The sequence below is a fragment of the Rhagoletis zephyria genome, unplaced genomic scaffold (genome assembly GCF_001687245.7).
Source record: "Rhagoletis zephyria isolate East Lansing unplaced genomic scaffold, Rhagoletis_zephyria_1.1 Rzeph_scaffold_00852, whole genome shotgun sequence".
NCBI lineage: Eukaryota > Metazoa > Arthropoda > Insecta > Diptera > Tephritidae > Rhagoletis > Rhagoletis zephyria.
The window spans coordinates 33435-54855 of record NW_016157936.1 but is presented as its reverse complement, the minus strand read 5'-3'; the positions used below and the strand labels follow the sequence as shown (position 1 = coordinate 54855).

The window sequence follows — 21421 nt, the reverse complement described above, 5'->3', positions numbered from 1 at the left end:
CATGTGCAATGAGGTTTTACTTTTTGAAAAGAGTTGCCATAGGTATCAGTCACAATGGTTTTAAAAGCTTTGCTTCTCAACTTAACTGTGGGCATGTTTCCCCTGTTTCAAAAATCAAATTAAATTTTAAAGAGGGAAATCACATAGGTACTTGAAAAATGTCCCCCCACAGGTGTCCAGACTAAAGGGGTTTCAAAAGATAGTAATTTAAAAATGTTTTGAAAAGGGTTGCCACCTGCTTTAAAAGCCGAATTTAGTTAAAACCATGTTATATGCAGTATTAAATTATGGGTGTTAAACGAAAGAGTACTATGAAATCTTCAGTTTAAACATTAAAATTTTGTTGGTATTGTTGTAGGCTGGTCGATCTACTTCTCCATGTGCAAGAAAAACACTTTTTTCTCCACTTCTTTTTTTTTGTTTGATGGTTTGAAGATAGTTGCTAGCTGTTGAAAACTTTAAATTTAAATGAATTATTAAGTTAAATAAATTACTAAAAGAGATGATTTATTCGTTCATGGGTTTGAGAAGCATTTATATCTGAACTGTTTAGGAGAGTTGCCAGATGATACAAAATTTAATTCAATTTAATTCTTCAGGTAATTGAATTATGTATCAAATTATCAGACGAAAGAGCTTGAAAAGATTTCAGTTTGAAAATGCTTCGCAGAGGGTTTCCACCTGTTTGAAAAGCCTGATTCTTTTACACAATTTTACTGAAGTATTAAAATATGTGTGGCAAAAGAAAGAGTTTTAATAAAACTTTAGTTTGAAAATCTTTTTTGTTAGGGTTGCCATCTATTCGATTTTTATTTTGAGCGATAAACTTCGGTAATTGTGTTATCAGCTGTCTATTGAATATAAACTATTCCCCTCGGAGCCGCGATTTCACGCCCTTAGACTTTTTTGTGCCATGCCGTGAAGGGCCGATATAATGCGAACAATCTATTAACGATTCAGGCCCTTAAAGCGTATGTCGGGCATTTCTTGCGATAAAGCCAGAAACCGTCACCAAGGTTTTGGAGAACTGGGTTAACAGGATGCGCTACTGCGAAGACAGTCACATGACGAAATCGGGTTCCATAACTAATCGGAATATANATGCCGTGAAGGGCCGATATAATGCGAACAATCTATTAACGATTCAGGCCCTTAAAGCGTATGTCGGGCATTTCTTGCGATAAAGCCAGAAACCGTCACCAAGGTTTTGGAGAACTGGGTTAACAGGATGCGCTACTGCGAAGACAGTCACATGACGAAATCGGGTTCCATAACTAATCGGAATATATGTTCTTTCGAATAAACCCATAATACACCGAAAAAATTAGTTTGAGTTAATTTTTATAAATAAAATATTACTTTTTACTTATGGTCACCAGATCTTTTATGTGAAGGTCATCAGATCACGACTTTTTTTTTAACGGTGCAGGGTGGTTTGAATTTTGAGGAAATGAAAAACCGGCGCCATGTGAGACCTCTCTTCGTTCAAAAAGGAATTGACGAATTTACGTTCTGCGACAACATGTGAACTGCCCGAGTCGGTTAATTGAAACTGGTTACTTAGCAACTGCTGTTGAGCCGAAAACATGCGCAGAAGTGATGAATTCAACAAATGCACAACAGTGGAAGTGCGCATTGGACGACGAGTTTCATTCACTGATTAAAAACTGCACATGAGAATTGGTTGATCCACCTGAGGGTCAAAAGGTATAATCGCTGGGTGTTTAAAATCAAAGAGAATACCGATGGTTCGATTGAGCGATATAAATCACGCCTGGTAATTCGTGGATTCACACAACAGTATGGTGTGGATTATGAAGAAACGTTTAGCCCGGTGGCAAAGTTCGCATCGATACGTACAATATTATCGTTAATAGCAATGAATAAAATACAGCTCAAACAATTCGACATCAAAACTGCATTTTTATATGGTGAGTTGAGAGAAGATATTTTTATGAAACAACCGATTGGGTATGATGATGGAAGTGGACGCGTGTGCAAATTGATTAAAAGTTTATACGGTCTGAAACAAGCATCGAGATGTTGGAACGAAAAATTTACATCATTCATTCGCAAGTTTGATTTCAAGCAAAATGAATCAGATTCGTGTCAAAGGCATATTTACGATTATCGCAATATACGTTTATGACGGATTGATGGCAACCAACAATGAAAATGAAATCAATTGTATTATTTCATATTTACAAACAAATTTCGAGTCAAAAGTGATTCAACGTCAAGATAGATCACTGCGCATTCATCAACAAGCCTATGATAAGAAAGTGTTGAGTCGTTTCAATATGACTGAATGTAAGGCTGTTTCAACTCCCATAGACAGAAATCAAAATCTGGGTTAAGAACATAGTGGAGCGGCGAGCAATGAGCATCGAGCAATGCGGCGATTTCAAACGCATATGTTTCAATGGGAAAGTGCATAGTGAAGAGCCAAGCGTGCATACACATTTCTAATTGAAGCTTTGCTCGATGCTAACTCTTCGCTTTGCTCGCCGCTCCACAATGTTTTGACCCTTACTTTGTGAATGATGAGCATAATGCAGCATATCCATATCGTGAAGCGGTTGGAAGTCTGATTTATTTGACGATAGGTACACGGCTAGATATAAGCTAAGCGGTTGGGGTTGACAGCCGATATGTAGAGCGACCAAGCTCAGCACATGTCAACGCTGTGAAGCGCATTTTCAAATACATAAAAGGAACAACGGATTTGGGTATCCTTTACAAAAGTGATGATCAACTAAATCTGATTGGTTATAGCGATGCTGACTATGCGGGAGACAGTGAAACGAGGCGTTGGACGAGTGGTTATGTTTTTCACATTGGTTCAGGTGTTATCAGTTGGGCATCAGTCAGGCAATAATCGATCTGGACATCATCGACCGAATCAGAATACGTGGCAGCATGCCAAGCAATTAAAGAACTGGTGTGGTTGAAGGGTTTGCTTACTGATTTACTGTGTGAATCGAATTTGTTTACAACGTTTTACATGGACAATCAGAGCGCAATCCGGTTGAATAAGAATCCAGCTTTCCATAAGAGGACCAAGCACATTGACGTTCAATACCATTTCATCAGAGAGAAATTCCAGGATGGTCAATTCAAGTTAGAGCATGTGACACCGATGAACAGGTTGCGGACATATTTACGAAAGCTTTGGACAAGAATCGTCATAAATATTTGTGTGACGTACCCCCTTATTCTAGAACCCGAATTTTCGTAATTCGTAGCGTAGCTGCAACCCTTGCGGAAGCATGTGCAGCGTTGCCAGCTATCAGTTGTTTTTCGAAGATAGCTGAATGAGAGAAAACAAAGTGGAAAAGAAATAAAAAACACTCATCATGTGTTTGTTTATTATAAAATTGGTTAATTTTACATATTTTGAGGAAAATTATGGGTTCTGATGCATCTGCAATTATAGCAGCAGAGTAAGAGGGCGCTATGGCAATGGATTCACAAAGGTATGCGGAGCTGTCGGGCATAGTAATCATGGGCGCATCTACATATGTCAGCTTCTGGTTGAATTGTTGAACCACAAGCTAGAACTCCTCCTATGCCTGAAGCTCTGGTTCTCAATCCAGTTAATGCAATGCAAACAGCTTCTTCCAAGCCATTGAAAACATGCACTTGTTAGGTCCACCACCTGTTGCGCTTGCTTCTGCCGCGCTGAATTATAACCCTTACTAAGTAGAATTCTCCTCTCTGTGTTGCGGGGAAGAGGGGCTTCCGCATGTCAAAGGTATACAACATTTCTTGTGCATATCACTCCGGCTACGCCGTCCATAGTATTTTTGCGCAGAACCCACATCGAAATTTGCAAAAAAGTGCATAGTGCAAACCGAGTTTATTAATAAGCTAATGGTAGGAAATTTGAAACATTTATCTTAAATAAAATGTGAATCCTTTGATTGCACGTGTATGTTAAAGTTTTTGGATTCGGGTTATGCGTTTGGTACAACAACCGAAAATCGTTGTACAAATAACTTAACCGGACCCAAGTTTCTCGATAAGGGACAACAAAGATTTTGTTTTGCTCGTTTATATAATGCAGAGGATAAAAATATACGTATATGCGAAAGGCAAATTTATCTGTTTAAATGAACACCACCAATATTTCTTGCAAACACACATCGATTTACATCTTTTATTTCGCCTCCGACACAGAACTGTTTTCGTACAAAATTACGCAAAAAAGCTTACGCGTTCGTTTTTAGGCATTCCATTGTTACGAATTTCGAAAGTTCGAAAGTACGATTCGGATTGCAGCATACTACTTCTACGATTCGTAGCAAAATCCGAATACGAAAGAGTTGCAGAATATAGGGGTGTTAATGGAATTGACATTTTGAATTTCAATTTATACAATAAGTTTTGTTCATTTAATTTGATATTTTGTTTTGTAAACAATGATGTCTTAAACGAAATCATGTTAAGTTGGTAACTCTTTTTGGTATAAATTTTTTCACTCCAAGCTAACTGTTCATACATTCAATACTATTAAAGCGATTATTCCGAAGAAGCGAATACTAAAAGTCAAAGCCTTTTGCGNTGATGTCTTAAACGAAATCATGTTAAGTTGGTAACTCTTTTTGGTATAAAACGTAATTTTTTCACTCCAAGCTAACTGTTCATACATTCAATACTATTAAAGCGATTATTCCGAAGAAGCGAATAATTTTATTTTATTCTGTGTTAAGCTCTGCCGAATTCTGTTGAAAATCTCCTTAATAAGAAAATTTTGGCACTGAACTTATTCTGGTAAAGGATTGAATTTTACTTTTTTCTCGTTATTTTAAAAAAACCCTCAAAAAATTTAAAATAGTTGTAGCGCCAATGTGATCGGTTTAGTTTATTAGAGCATTGAATGAGCTTTAACACTACATCTACGAGGAAAGTTTGAGTGTCTATATTTAATTTACTTAAAATGCAGTTTTTTTCAAATAATCCTTAAAGTAACCGCACTCCTACGTTTATAAATGTCCAGATTATACAACAAAAAAACCTATCGCAAGCGCCAATTCTTCGATAACCTTCCTCTCAGCATGTTCAGGAAATTTATCGTAAGCGCCATTTTACCTTTAGAATGCAATAAATTAATAGCCCTATTAGAAAGCTAGCATTCAATAATGTTATTGTCCTTTTAAATCCAAATAAATTTTTACACTGTGTTCCTGTAAAATTTACCTTTTGTCACTTACGATAAAATCGCAAGTAGGGGTCGATATGTACACTAAGCCTAAAGTGCAAAAATCTATGCCACAGCGGATGGAATCTTAATTAAATTTTCTTGACATTTTGCCAGATTTGTGATATGGTAGATATATTTTTAAAATTCAAAATCATAAATCAGAAAACCTTTGCTACTCTTTTATCAGATAATATAATAGTATTGTGTGATATTTCTCTTGATGTCGTTACACAATTGGAGTGACCTACAGTTTTATGCCGCTTCCGATCGGCAAATGAATTTAATGTGAAGCTGCTTCTTGGCGGAAATTGGCTGCCGAGAGGCCATCGCTGCTCTGACCAGGGGTCAAATCCAGGTCCTGTGGAGTGGGCTTACGCACCTCTAACCACTCAGCCACAGCGGCCGTCAAATATTTTTTATGATAACCCTAACTATACATGTCTACACAAAATTAAAACCTCTAGTTTAGTTTCTCTTTAAAAATCATATGCATAAATAGATATATAGTATAACTCCTCAGTTAAAGAAGGATGTTTTTTGTCTTAATGAGAACTTTATGTGGCATATAAATAAACTTGGCGAAAAGTTGTTTCAAGGATAAAAAGCTCGTTTTATTTGATATTCGAAAAACCAACATACTTATTTACATACATTTGTAATACATATTATGTATAAAATACTACTAAAATAAACGGCACTATGTGGTGTCAACATTAGCCCAAATTTGTTTAAAAATTTACTCCAATTACGTTTGTTTACTTCCTTACTATCTGTTTGAGCTGTTTATTTGTTCGCTATTTGTTTTCATTGCGCGCATTCTTTATGGATGTTTGTATTTATGACCTATCGCATGTGATTGATTCGCTTACTCGTTAATTAAATTACCACATGCTTTGAAATCTCATCGCTTAATTAAAAACTCCACTTTAAAATTCGAGCTCAAGCTTTCAATTTTAACGTTTATATGATTCTCAAAATTCTAACTTCAAAGTAACGTTTCTTAAATAAAGGACCTCGTTTTATGTCATCCATGTGTAGTATATGCCTACATCTGTGCATCTTCAAAATATGTATACCCACACAATCCATTTCTTATCCTTTTGACGCTTGATAACTTCTTGTTTAACCTACTGAGTGTTGATGGTTCATCTAGTGCTATAGCTTCCATTTCTCACTGTATAAATATGGACCTCTATATGACATAATTTCAAAATAATTAACGGCTTTCTTTTCGTTATCTGCAGTTTGGGCGTACATGGAGCTTTGTCAGGGACCTAATCGACCACTTGGGCGCCATACAATGCATATGTACGATTTGACGGGGAACATCTCACACAGCCAAACAATGAAGTTAGTAAATTTGTTTAATAATGTACTCTTCTCTGTGATAAATGCTCCTAATTTGTAATTTATTTTAATCCCCAGCATTGTCCCACTACCAAAGGATCTATCGCCACCGACGGAGCAGGAAACACCGCCCGCACTTCCACCAAAGAACTATAAACAGCAACGCAAGTCGAGCGTCACACCGCCCACCATAATAACAACTCCACCGCCTAGTCCGAAACCCACGCATTTAAGCGCTGGTGCAGATGCTGAGAATGGTCGGCCAGGACGCGTGTTGTCCGCCACCCAAGGCAGTGAAATGATGTCAACCGTTTGCGAAGAACTTGGCGATCTTACCGAGNTTTCTTTTCGTTATCTGCAGTTTGGGCGTACATGGAGCTTTGTCAGGGACCTAATCGACCACTTGGGCGCCATACAATGCATATGTACGATTTGACGGGGAAAATCTCACACAGCCAAACAATGAAGTTAGTAAATTTGTTTAATAATGTACTCTTCTCTGTGATAAATGCTCCTAATTTGTAATTTAATTTAATCCCCAGCATTGTCCCACTACCAAAGGATCTATCGCCACCGACGGAGCAGGAAACACCGCCCGCACTTCCACCAAAGAACTATAAACAGCAACGCAAGTCGAGCGTCACACCGCCCACCATAATAACAACTCCACCGCCTAGTCCGAAACCCACGCATTTAAGCGCTGGTGCAGATGCTGAGAATGGTCGGCCAGGACGCGTGTTGTCCGCCACCCAAGGCAGTGAAATGATGTCAACCGTTTGCGAAGAACTTGGCGATCTTACCGAGGAAGAGCAAGCGTCACTACGCCACTTCCATCAGTTGCCTAATGAAAATTGTAGCAGCCATATGGGTCGAAGGCATTCACCCCTGCGTCGCGCAGATACACATGAGGGTACATCCGGTAGTAGAGCTGAGAGCGCTGGAGAAGATCAATTGTTAGAAAATAATAGCTATGGTGATCATAAGGTTTGGAAGTGTTTTTAATAACAATGGAAAAATATTTTAATATATGTATATTTTTTTACCTGTGGGCAATAGTGTGATGAACTGCAGACGCTGTCGCAAGAGGAGCTGCCGCAAATGCTGGAAGAAATCGATGTTACCAAATATTTGGTGCTGAAGAGAAAAGACGAAGACGGACCCGAAGTGAAAGGCGGCTACGTGGATGCATTGATCGTGCATGCGAGTCGCGTACAAAACGATAATGGTGAGTAGGTATTTTAAACAAAAAGAAATAAATCGCTGGAAAATTACTTAGGGGTGACACCACTATACTGAAATTTTCAAAATATGCATTTATGTGTAATTTTCGAAGATTCAAAATGTTGACAAAAAACGGAAATAACCCCGATTCTAGAAAAACGCATATGGGCATTTCCAAAGTCACGTACGTAATAGAAGCATCAAGGAAAAAAAGTTTTTTTTTTTGCTTCTTTGGACAAGGGGCTCTATATTTAACCAAAGAAAACGATCGAGCCGCATGGTTCTTAAATATACGCAATTGAATCTCAAGTGTCAATTTTCTCTTGACGTTTATTTTATTCAGTACCCGTGCTTATGAAGGCTCAATTTAAGATTTAACAATATTTAATGACCTAGTATGGTGTTACCCCTTAATCTAAAAGACAAATATTGGTTCTGTACATACATATGCACTATTGTAACAGTTATGAGAATTTTTATAAAGGATTAATATACAAGTATTAAAAAATTATTGTATACGCTGTTACAGCTTTCATCGACGCCTTCATCACTACGTTCCGCACCTTTATACAGCCGATCGATGTAATCGAAAAGCTAACGCATCGGTATACGATATTCTTTTGTTTCCAAAATGACCAGAAGCAAAGGGTCGCCAGGGAGACGTTTTCTCTTTTAATGAGAGTAGTGGATGGGCTAACGTAAGAAACGCCAAAATATTTAAAATAATAGATATAATTAATCACTTTTTTTAAATAAATACATTATAGGTGCATGGATCTTACAGATCAACTACTATCGCTCATAGTAGAATTCAATTACCAATTGGTATGCGCCGGACAATTATACTTGGCCAAAACATTGCGTAGCATATTTGTTGAGAAGGTAGGTGCTTATATTCACTTTGCGTATTCGCGTCTAACAATACAATCAATCTCAGGTGACATTGTTCAGAGAACAACGTTTACCACCTCCCAAATCCGATATGCATATCACAGTCACTAATCAACCCAGTCTGCTCGATCTCAAATCAGTAGAAATTGCCGAGCAAATGACATTGTTGGATGCTGATCTATTTCAGAAAATTGAAATACCCGAAGTATTGCTCTTTGCAAAAGAGCAGAGTGAAGAGAAGTCGCCCAATTTAAACAAGTTTACAGAACATTTTAATAATATGTCATTTTGGGCTCGTTCGAAAATTCTTACTTTAAGTGATGCCAAAGAACGCGAAAAGTATGTAATTAAATTCATAAAAATTATGAAGCATTTGCGAAAGATGAATAATTACAATTCATATTTGGCATTACTGTCAGCGCTCGATTCAGCGCCTATTAGAAGGTTAGTAATAAGTTAAAAAAAAAATGTAACTGCCAAACAATTTTTTGCACTTTTCTTTATGCATTTCTTCTTCATCTTTTCCAGATTGGAGTGGCATAAAACTATTACTCAAGATATAAAAGAATATTGTTTACTGATTGACTCCAGTTCTAGTTTTCGTGCGTATCGAACAACGTTGGCTGCAACAAGTCCACCATGCATTCCGTATATGTAAGTTGTATTTGTTGTTGTAGCGGCACTAGTAAGCCCCCGGTAGGTTCGTCCATCAATAGTTGTCTCGACTAGCTCCACCAGCGGCAGGCCTAGGAAACGAGCTTTTTCAACGGGTGGATCAGAGGGAGAGGCTTCTTAGCTGAGTGGGTTTGAGCTGACATGTGAGAGATGGTTGGTGTCCTAGGGTGGTTGTGTTATTTGTAGTAACGGCACTACTAAGCCCGCCTATTTCGGTTCATCCTTCAATCATTGTCGTCATGCTCAACTAACGGTAGGCCCAAAAAGCGGGCTGTTTCAATAGGGTCGGACCAAAAGGAAAGTGGTGTCAGCTGAGTAGGACTGAGCTGGCATGTGAAGAGATGGTTGGTGTCTTACGGGGAGTCTCCACATGACCGGCACTCATTGGGGATATTGGGGTCGAGTCTGGATAGGTAGCTGTTGAGGTGGATCCAGTATCTAGACCGTAATTGAGCCAGGGTAAGCGGATCTCTCTTGGCACTCCGTCACTGATAGAGGTAATGATTGGGCTCCGATCACGGCATTCATAGGCCAGGAGTCGTGATAGGCGATGACCGACTCCCTATGAACGTCGTTGATCGCTTGTCGGTACGTCCTCGGGTCCAGTGGTTGGTCTATGTAAGTCTGGACCGCCTCCTTGTATACCAGAGGTTCCAGAACTTTTTTTTTCTCGTAGACCCCTTTCATAAATTTACTGGTCTCGGTGGACCCCCTGCTGATACATTTCTAAATATTCCCAAAACCCGTAAAAAAATTAAATGTAAAAATTAGATCTAACAATGTAAATTTGCATTGTGGCTGAATTCAAAAACTATTGTAGGTTTTAAAAAATAGAGCTCGGAAATACATCAAAATACTCTCTCGCTCGGAAGAGTTATATTTTTTTAAGAGCACTGCGGGCGCTAGCGTTATATTCACCACAAACTCATCAAATGTTCGGCTCACTCATGACTTTGCACGTGGAGTATATGTAAAATAGTTTACTTTTGTTAATGGCACCTTTTTTATTTTTATCGCTCCGAGTTTTAAAATGAGTCGAAAAATGTTTTTTTCACGTTTTTAATACACAAAACTTAAAACGTCAAAACGGCTTGGCTTTTTACGCCAAACTTTTCAGAAACTGACAATAGAGAAAAGAACGAGTTAAAAAAAAAATCGATGACAAATAACCAAGCAAGCAAGAAGCACAAAAAGTGTTCCACCGTCTCATCTTCTTCAAGGCAAGATGGGCAAATGGACTTGTCATTTACGCCTATCACAATCAGGTGTTTGTGCCACGTGAAGTGACCAGTCAGCATTCCAGCAAGTTGTCTGCAGTGTCGTCTGCTCAGTGAGAGCAAAAAATTAGATAGACCTTGTGAGATTGAAGGCAACATGAGTTTTGTCCACCTGCATCCCCTCGATGCCTCTCAGTCATTTCTGAGCGAAGTATTCACTCAGTTTCTGATGGTGGCTTCGATTGTCGAAGGTGGGAGTGCTAAAACCGGTTGCGGGCCGAGGAATGCCTGGTCTGAGCCAACTCTGGCCAATTGATCAGATGTCTCATAACCAGGTACTCCAGAGTGACCTGGCACCCAGAGTAAAACAACCTCGTTATGTTCACCATCATTTTTTAATCAAGACTTGCATTGACCAGGGTCAGGTTCTTTTTAGTCTGCAGGTGGCCTTTAAGGCTTCCCCATGTATGAAAACACATGGACCCCCATTTACAACTCATGGACCCCCATATTTTGATTACGTCACCGTGGACCCCCGTCGAGTCTTCCGTGGACCCCTGGGGTCCACGTGGACCACTTTGGGAATCACTGTTGTATACGACTAGGTGCCCCCTGACGCGGAGGCTCCTCCTCTAGCAAACGTCTGTTGGGATGTTCACTTCTATGGCACCCTACTAGAAACAGCTCACCTCACTGAAACCTCACGGTGTAGGTGGTGCTCAGGCGACATCAGAAAGCACCCTGTTCTTGTTCGGAGTGCGGCGTTCTTACAAGTCTGTAGCTTCGTCCACTGCATCCAACTAGTCGCCGGCGATCAAACTGATGCTGCATAGTTTAGAACCGGTCGGTTATTTGCCTTGTATGTTGCCAGCAACGTCATGTGGGTATCGCCACATACGGTAGAGCCTGGATAAGTAGTTCTTTAGACGGCTACAATATCCGGACCGTAATTACGTCATAAAGGCGTAGGTCTCAAAATGGTGTTACGCTTTTGCTCCCAGATAAATATAAATTTCGTTCCTGCGTTTTATGAAAGAAAATGCTCAACACCTTGGATAAAGAAAACTCAAAATAATTAAGGGTAATTTTAAGCGTCTTAAAACTTACACCTTACTATGCAAAACTTTCTGAAGGCGCTGGCCCAAAGCAGGCTTGCTTTGCAGGCCTTGCTTACTTTAATTTGCTTTGATATACTTCAAAAACCCCTTTGGCCAAATGGCAGCTTGGAACGCTGTCAAAGCAATCAGCTGTGTAGTTAAAAAGTCAAGGTCTGTTCCAGGGATTGGCTTTGGTTGATCGTCAACTGTTCATACTCATTCAATACCGCTGCTTTGTATGACTGAGCAGCGGCGTTGGCTTAGTAGTATCGATACCTAAACGAAATTAGAGGATGACTGAACACGAGCGCATTGCGTGCTGTCTTGCAAATACAGCCACCACAAGTGAACGATGCTTATAACTGCTCATACTGATATTGACTTCGGCAAATCTGTACTCTGAATGATCGTGCACGAAACCAGCAAACGTGGCAGTTGAACGGCTCCGAAAACATGAGAGTCATCATTTGTTGCAGAAGTCGTTTGACTTGTTGCTGAAAATCATCTGACTTGTTGCTGAAAGCCATTTGACTTGTTGCTGAAAATCATCTGACTTGTTGCTGAAATGACGACGAATGTGGTAAAGGGTAATTTATCGTCTCGTATGCATGTATGTATGTATTTATAGCGCGTCTACCATTCAATTGCATTGCTCACTGCTGGCTAGTTGTGAGGAATGTGCATACGTACGTATGTGTGTATGTACATATCAATGCTTCATTTCAAACAAGCAATTGTCTTTGAATGTTTTTGAACTACAGTATCATCACTTCGGCAACACGTCAAACGCGCCTTCAGCAACAAACCAAAGGCGGCGGTTTGACTTCTGCAACAAATCAAGTTAGCTAACTGCGGCATCTTGCCTTCGCCAGTCTTTCACATAAGCTCTCATGCTTTCGGCGGTTGCTGGTTTCGTGCACGATCATTCGGGGTACAGATTTGCCGAAGTCAATATCAGTATGAGCTGTTATAAGCATCGTTCACTTGTGGTGGCTGTATTTGCAAGACAGCACGCTTTGCGGTGGTGTTCGTTCATCCTCCGTTTTTAACGTGAGTAGGCTTAAAGTCACAAAAACAGCACCCTTTGCCAATCCCTGGTATGTTCCCTCACACTAAGAATAATTTTTCCACAAAATTCTACAAAATTAAAAAAAAAAGAAATACAAAACAATCTTTTCAGATTTATTTTTAAATTAATGCGAATTAATTTTTGCAATTCAAAGGAATGGTAATAATTATACATACACATATGGGCAAATCTAAAAGACAGGTAACCCTGGTGTTGTTTAGCTTTATTTTCACTGTTGGAAACTATATCAAGCTGGTTGCTTTTGGATATAATTCATTGACGTATACTTGAAGCCTCAAAAAAAATTTGGATCAATTTGCTGCATAACTTTTGAATTATAGGTGTTTAAATAAAAAATAATAATGAAAACAAGTGAATTTTTTATGTAATTTTTAAGATGTGAAAAATTAATTATGTCATAACTTTTGAAGCACACCACATACTTATTTGAAATTTATGTGCAATTAGTACTTATACACATATGTAGTAGGTATGAAATTTGTGCATTAAAAAATAACGAAATGGCAATGTGTTATTCCACATTTCACAATTTTCGGTTTTCGCGTATAGTTTTTGAAGCATTTAAGTTTAAGAACTTTTTAAGTATGTATTGTATACTACAAACAATTACGAATAATTTGATACCTGAGCAAGAGCTGTGCTTTCAGAATAAACCAACTTTTAAAGATAAAATATTCTGCGATCTTGAGCGTAATTTTTATTCCAAAAACACTTTAATTAAAGGCACATTTGGAAAATACGTCGAAACGATCTAAATCTTTCTATAACTACTAGTCCTTATAAAATTACATATACCTGTAAAATGCTTCAAAAAATGTGTGTCTAGAGGTGTGTAAAAACCCTGATTTACTACTTTTAATGATGCTCCTTCTTTTAGTCAGAATATTTCGAGAGTGGTATCAAAGCAACTTTTTTTCGACAAATGTTCTGATAGTTGCTCTTACTTAATTGTAGCCTTCTGAATTCAATGGCGTCCTAAGTTTTAGCCTATTGGCTCCACTTTTCGAGATAGCGGTACTTGAAACTTTGCTTAAATTTTAACTATTTTATAATAAAAGTCCCTGGGTTTTGAAGATATTTTTTAATATTACCTTAACTATTTCATAAAACCTTCGAAATCGGTTCACTAAAACATATAGCTCCCATACAACTGATTGATCAGAGACGTTGTTTTGCGTTATAACTCCTTCAATTAAACAGGTTAAAATTTAGTATAGGTTCAATTTAATATATAGAACGCATACAATTTATTATTCAGATATGAAGTTAGAGTTATTGCGCAAAAACACATATCTGAGTAATCAGTTGTATTGGAGCTATATGTTAATGTTAACCTATTTCGATAATTTTAAGGAATAATTATAATTTAAAACAGGGAGTTATTTATAAAATAGTTAAAATTTAATCAAATTTTCAAGTAGCGTTATCTTAAAAACCGGAGCCAATCTGGTAAAACAGGGCATGCCATTGAATTTAGAACATCCCAATTAAGTGAGTTCAACTTTCAAAATCTTTCCTCAAAGTTTACAACTGGAACAGCGTTATTTCAACCCAGCTTATTCTTTTGTTTTCTACTTCATGTTTATTCCTCGTCTAACTTTTGAAGCACTTGATAAAAATGAATTACACTTCTATTAATCGATTTATTAAGAGAATACGAATAATATGATATATAAAACATAGCTGTGCTCACAAATTTAAAAACTAATTTTTTTTTTTTAAAGAGTACCTATTTTTTAGATTTGCCCATATAAATATATGTACATTTATTAAAAACAACAAACTAAAAAATATCGATTTTTCAAGAGACGACTGACCAGTAGTTTGACATCATAAATATCGCTAGCTTTGTGTGAAAAGCTGCTGAGTCTGCATTTTATGAAACCTCGTATTTTTATATAGGGAGCAAGAGCAATTAAGGATTAAGGTACTTGTTTTATTTTTTCTCGTTTATATTCAATGAAATTCAAATTTTCTAAGTCCAAAGAGACCTCGAATATCCGCAAAGGTCAAAATAATACGAAATCTTTTAACAAAGATCGAACCCTTCTGATTCGTATGGAGTTTTGCTTTGCTTTAAACATGCAAAATGTTGTATTCAAAGTTCTTGTAAAATTTGTAAAATTGGACTTAGCAATTTTTCACTTTAAGCCAGCGACATGTTAAATATAGATATGGAAACATAGAATCATTTGTATTAAACTTTGGATTACATACATTATACATATATTCTTTTTTAATTACGTAAAATTTCTACATAAAAGTGTGCAGCAGTTTGAATTTATTTAGAACGGGNTTGCCGGCTGGATTGAGTCATCCCCAATGTCTTGTATATTACTGTTAATCTCAATAATACTGTCCACAAAGAATTTCACCCCTATTGCGAATGTCGACTGGCAGTAGATAAACGACTATTAAGCGATTATCGATGCTATTGCGAGTGTCGCTTAGTCGCTCAATTAGCGACTGTGAATACTTTTTAATCGCTCATCCTTCTATTGCTGTTTTTTAGTCGTTGGAGTTTGCGTTTATAAAATTTACATAAGAAAGTGGTACTATAATGGATAAAAAGTAAGTCAATTGAACTGGAAGTTGTAAAAAATACATACATACATACAAAATACATACATATGCATGTATGTGTCTGAATTACAGATCAAAAATTATAAGCAACAAAAGGCAACTTGCGCGGTTGGTCGTACTGATGCAGGAGAGTGAGGACATAGGCAAAGGAATTTCCGGAAAGAGTACGGTAGGAAGCTCCGCTTCTATTGGAAAAGATACATATACAATATTTCTTGTGCATATAACTCCGGCTACGCCATCCACAGTGTTTTTGCGCAGAACCAACATCAAAAGTTTATACAAAAAAACTGCATAATTTATTAATTGACTAGTGCTCGGAAATTTGAAATCTTTATTTTAAATTAAAGTTGAATTCTTTCAATACACTTGTTATGTTGTTATGTTAAAGTTTTTAAACTCGGGTCACGCGTTTGGACACAAAAACCCAACATCATTGTACAAAAAACTTAACCGTACCGTATTTCTTAAACTTCCATAAAGTTTATTAATGAGGAAAACAGCTTTTCCTGCAAATCATGTAAAGCCTAAAAACTGTGAAGCATCGGGAACGCAACTTCTATTCATAAAACTCACACATGTACATACACCTTCCAAGTCCAAGGGATCCGACGAATCTCGCAATTCCCTCCTTGCTTTAGCTAACTCTACTAATCTATTAGCTTCCGCATCATCTTCCTCATCACTAAACCATATTTCAACTGTGTCCATTTTTTAAATTTTATAATAAAAGCAATTATTTTAAAAATGATGTAAATAAAACACTCAAGAAACAAATGTAAACAAACAAACAGCTGTTTACAATTCTGTCAACCATTCACAATAGTACAAATTTTTATCGATCAAGTTACACAATAGCAAAATAAAAGATGATCGACTCGATCGACAAATTTCTATTCTACTGCCAGTCGACACTCGCAATAGGGGCCATACCTTTTTGTCAACAGCTTACAAAACTCTTTCAAATAAAACATTTGCCTATTTGAAACTTTGAGGCGCTTAAAGCAAGCGAAGCAAAGCTCCTATTCNTCGACAAATTTCTATTCTACTGCCAGTCGACACTCGCAATAGGGGCCATACCTTTTTGTCAACAGCTTACAAAACTCTTTCAAATAAAACATTTGCCTATTTGAAACTTTGAGGCGCTTAAAGCAAGCGAAGCAAAGCTCCTATTCGGCCACCCCTCATACGTTTTAGTATATTCCAAATGACTTTTGACAGTTCTGAGGGCGAAGCAAGCAAAGCAAGCCTGCATTGGGCCAGTACCTTAAGAAATGTTATTAAAAAATTTAAATTTTGATGGACATTTTTTTAAGTTTGATAAATTTTTGATAATTTTGTGCAAGCTTTGAAACTTTTATTTACATACATATGTGGTTTTTGATATACATATGTAGGTCGGACCAAAGGTACATTGAACAGGTAGTATCAGTAGAGCAGCTGATTTGATTTATTTTCAAATTATTTGGTCTCGGAAATGTCAAATATTTTTAATTTTTTCTCACGAAAATTATAAGTTGTTAAAATCCATTTGCTTGTGAAACCTTTTTCCATACAAAACAAGCGATTGAATAGCAGCTTTTGGAACGTTCGCCCAACTNAGATTTGTATTTTGGAAGTAGGAGAAAGGGGAAGAATGTGATCGCATTTCGCGAAAACGGTAGTAGAATGGTACTACAAAAAGTACGCAAAGTATACAATTAGATGTAAAATGTGTATTATTAATTCTATGCGAATTTGCAATATATTTGGTGTTTTAATTGAAATACTAATCAATACATAAAAATATGCAATTTTGATTTAAGTTATTCGTCATTTCCGGGAACAAATCTAGAATACCGACCGTTCAGCTATGCAAAAACGAAAAATGCAGATCAATAGAACTTTTTATGCTCATTTCAACCATGCCAAAATGATTTGGCGCAAGTAAAAAATGAAGAGGTTCTAGAAGGTTAAAGTTCGGTTTTTAGATATTTTAAATATTAATATCTTATGAACTTTATAACCGATTAAAAAACTAATGACGACACCATAAAGGTAATTAATTTGTTCTTCAGATGATGTACATAATTTATAACTTTTTGTATTTTTAAACCAAAACCACTAAAAAACGAACAAATGTAATTTTTTCATGAAATAACCTTTTTTGAAAAAACTGCATAATTAATGGTAAAGAAATTTATATTATTTAGAAAGTACAAGTTATTATATTTAATTCGATATTACATATTTTACATGATAGTAATAATAAAAAATACAAATAAACCTCTTATATCTTCTTATTTTTTACCTTTGGTATCGTTGAAATCAGCGTAAAAAGTTCTATCAATCGGCATTTTGGTTATTTTATAGCTAAACGGTCGCTATTCTACACTTGTTCTAGAAAAGTACACAAAACGAAGGCGACGCCAACGAATATTTAGTATGAAGAATTCTTGGTTTTAGTACTAATATAACTAAAAACTGTAGAGTGAGCAACATTCTGCACAAGTAAAGGAGCCGATTTTATGTGTGGGAGCGAGAAGACTGTTTTATTACAAAACCTTTCTATTATTGAATCATGGGTCGGCCTTCGTTAGCTGAGAAAACGGCTTTGAATTTTTCCAACACCAATTTGGCAAGAGGTCTCTGCGCTTCTATAAGCCACATGGGCATGTGTATATTTTTTAATCTTAAAAAAAAAAATTGTAAATGCTATAATCACTTTTTTTAAAGGTAGAAAAGGCAAATATCTTAAAAAAGGCAAAAAAGGCAAATATCTTAAAAAACGCAACATCAAATGTGTATATATGGAATCAGGGAAAGCTAAATCGTGGACATTCTTAATCGAATATACTCTATCTCTTTAGCAGAAAAAAAGGCAATTTACATAAAATCCGTTCCCCGGTAATGAGCAAACCTTTAATTATTTAATCCTGGGTCGGACCTTCTTTCAAATGAAATTTATTAAATATAAATAAATAAACTTATCGAGCTCTGACCGCAAAAAAAAACGTAAGCGACTTTTTTCCTGCATTTCTGCTTAAAAATAAAATTTCAAAAAATGTCGTCTACGTTTGTTGGCGGTTAAGGCTCGATATGTCAGTAAATAAATAAATAAAAAAAGTTCTTTGCTGGGAGCGGGAGCTGAGCTCGGAGCCAAATGAAAAACCGGAGTGGAGCTATTGCGGAGCGATGAAAAAACCTTTGCTCCGAAGGCCTGACGTTAGTCTGTTAGGGCCGCGACAAAAAACTCTCTCCTTCGCGAAGTGGCGCTGTTGTTCATTCCGTGTGCAGACTCGGTCCCTCCATTGTGTTCGTGGATGTTCTTGTTCTCGTTGTCCATCCTTGGCTGCCTGGTCTGTTCTTAAGGGTAAAGAAAATAAAACTGAAGAGTGCATCACCTGAAATTGTTTTAAATAAAGCAAAGAATAAAAAGTAATCTAGTGTGTATAAGTAATATTCTTTGAGAATCATCAAACGTTGTTCATCTTAGGCTAGAATCAATATTTAAAAAAATATAATAACTTAATTTCCATTAAAAACATTTACATATAGTATGAGTTTTACTGTATAATTCAAACAATATAATTTCAGTGGACTGGTGTTGCAGGACTTAACGTTTGTTCACGTTGGAAACCCAGACTATTTAAAAGAAGGCGTAGTTAACTTCTCAAAACGTTGGCAGCAATACAATCTTATAGAGAATATGAAACGTTTCAAAAAATGGTTTGTAACGAAAATTTACATTTATTTAGCCAACAAGCTCAATTTGATTCATTAATAAAAACCTTTCTAATTCACAGTGAGTACAATTTTAAGCGGAACGAACGCATTATACGGTTCTTTGATAACTTTGAGTATGAATTGGGAGAGGAAGAGATGTGGCAAATATCAGAAAGCATAAAACCGCGTGGAAGACGACCTGTGCAAGCGTAAAATGTGCGAAATAACTACACATCAATATCCCACATATCCTGACGGAATACTCAATTGAACGTTAGCAAAGAATTTGAGAGGAAACCTGCAAAAGCCAAAAAAAAAACTAAGATTACAACAATATATTCAAGCCTGGAGTATAGCATTTAATAAGATGATAAAAGCAGCAAACGAAAGCAATGCACAGCTATTGAAAAGTAATTAAATATTTCAAAGCACAATTATAGTCCATACTTGCATTCTTAATCAAATAGTGATAATCATCATTCTGCACTCATTTAAAGCGCATAATCCATTGCGAACAAATTGGAAAATTGGAAGTAGTAATGTTTAAAATCATACATATATTAGCGAAGTAAAAAATAGAAACGATTAATGGGTCGATTACGGATAGTAATGCAACTAGAAAGAAAAGTTGTATTACGATTGTCAACTATCGCCAGGTTCTGTAGAGTAATCGATAATAGAAATTTGACAGATCGACAACCGGCAAGTGGTTGTAACAAGCTGTGCTAGTAAAATTAAATTATTAAAATAAAGAGTTTAAAAAAGTCAGCAATAATGCTAAGTTCAGTACAACTATTTGTTTAAAAGGGAAAGAAGTGCATGAACTCGGGCTCAATCAGGCGGCATTTAAAGGATAATTCCAACTTCCGCCAGCTACCGCCTGCACTGAGCAAAAGTTAATGCTTTCAAGATTTTTCTTTTATTATTTTTTGTGTTCACATTTAAAGTATACTTTTCAATTTTCACAGTAATAACAAAAATGTAGTTGCCTGTATAAACACTTTGTAGCAACTGCAGTTGCTAGTTGAGAGTTGCCAGTTGCCATCTGTTATATCGTTTCGGCAACTGGCAACGCAAATGAAGTTCGGTTGCTATCGATAATCGACCCATAAATTAGCAAACAATATATGTATATGTATCAGATCAATAGAAAATCAATCGATGGAGCAACAAGAAACCAAACCAAAATGCACCGACAAAAACAACGAAATTTTACGTATGTATTCATATTTTTGTGCACCGTACCAATTTTATTTATATCTCAACTGCAATGTCCAGTCTACAACAATATGGTGCTCCATAAAACAAGCAATCTAATTAAATTTTTATTCTTATAAAACTACAACAAATCAACGATTAATATGTGAACCGTCGAAACTCTGTATAATGGAGATGTAAAGGCAAGCGCTTAGCGATCCAAAACGAAAGAACTTTAAAAGTTAACTTAGGTTTTATGAAAGTTGTAACTTCTATTTATTTTCTTGAATTGCTGCGTTTATCTTTTATAAGTGTTGTAATTGTGGAATTTGCATTTTTAGCGCAACCAGTGAAATGGGCGTATCTGTCGAGAGCCTTCTAAAGTTGGCTGAGAGACTTTTCGTACTGTTATGGCCTTATTCATAGAAATATAAAATATATTTATTTTTTTACCGCTTTATGAACCGATAGTTCAACTTTATGGCAAGGATATTATGGATGTCCTTATATCTTCGGTTATCCAAGAGTTTATGAAGAGTTATCCCTTGATTTTTGCAGTGTCATGCTGTTGCGATTACCCAGCATCGGGTGCTCTCTGCTGTGCAGCATTTGGGTGGAGGTGCTAATGCGCGTTGAAAAAAAAGCCAGATACACATTTTACAAGACGAAGGGATTACAGGGTGGCGAGGAATAACTGTTACCCAGGATTTTTTTTTAATAAAAGGGTACTTTATAGATTTTTGCCAAAAAAAGTATTTTATTATTAATTTTCCACAGATTTTACTTTAATTTTATTAATTGGTTTTTAAATTTTAGCATTAATTTGGGTTTGCCAGCGGTAAACACTTTGAGAGAAAAGCGCAAGTGGCACCCAAGCCTTCGCCGGTTAATTTATTCCATATCTTCTGTAACTGTAACCATAGACTAATTTCCTCCATTCGGAGTCCTTTATACTCCCCCTTTTGTCCAACATAGGCCTCATACTCAGAAATCAAATAGACTCGGAAATGGTTACTAGGACGGCCATTCATTCGACCAATCCTATACAGTTTTTGTTTTTTTTTTTATACAAAGTCTAAGAAAATATAAACCTGGAAATGACTTACGTANTAGGACGGCCATTCATTCGACCAATCCTATACAGTTTTTGTTTTTTTTTTATACAAAGTCTAAGAAAATATACACCTGGAAATGA

General features: G+C 36.5%; 1 protein-coding gene across 1 annotated transcript in view; it reads left to right on the top strand.

Moving 5' to 3' along the window:
- C3G (C3G guanyl-nucleotide exchange factor) overlaps window positions 1-20991 on the top strand; it is a 46359-nt gene extending 25368 nt beyond the window's left edge. Inside the window, exons 11-20 of the mRNA XM_017614559.1 lie at window positions 6448-6553; window positions 6629-6881; window positions 7346-7534; window positions 7607-7775; window positions 8301-8469; window positions 8539-8653; window positions 8709-9106; window positions 9191-9316; window positions 18901-19032; window positions 19110-20991. Coding sequence (XP_017470048.1) covers window positions 6448-6553; window positions 6629-6881; window positions 7346-7534; window positions 7607-7775; window positions 8301-8469; window positions 8539-8653; window positions 8709-9106; window positions 9191-9316; window positions 18901-19032; window positions 19110-19242 — 1790 coding nt within the window. The 3' untranslated portion in view covers window positions 19243-20991. The remainder of the gene's footprint in view (window positions 1-6447; window positions 6554-6628; window positions 6882-7345; window positions 7535-7606; window positions 7776-8300; window positions 8470-8538; window positions 8654-8708; window positions 9107-9190; window positions 9317-18900; window positions 19033-19109) is intronic.
- Window positions 20992-21421: the final 430 nt, after the last annotated feature.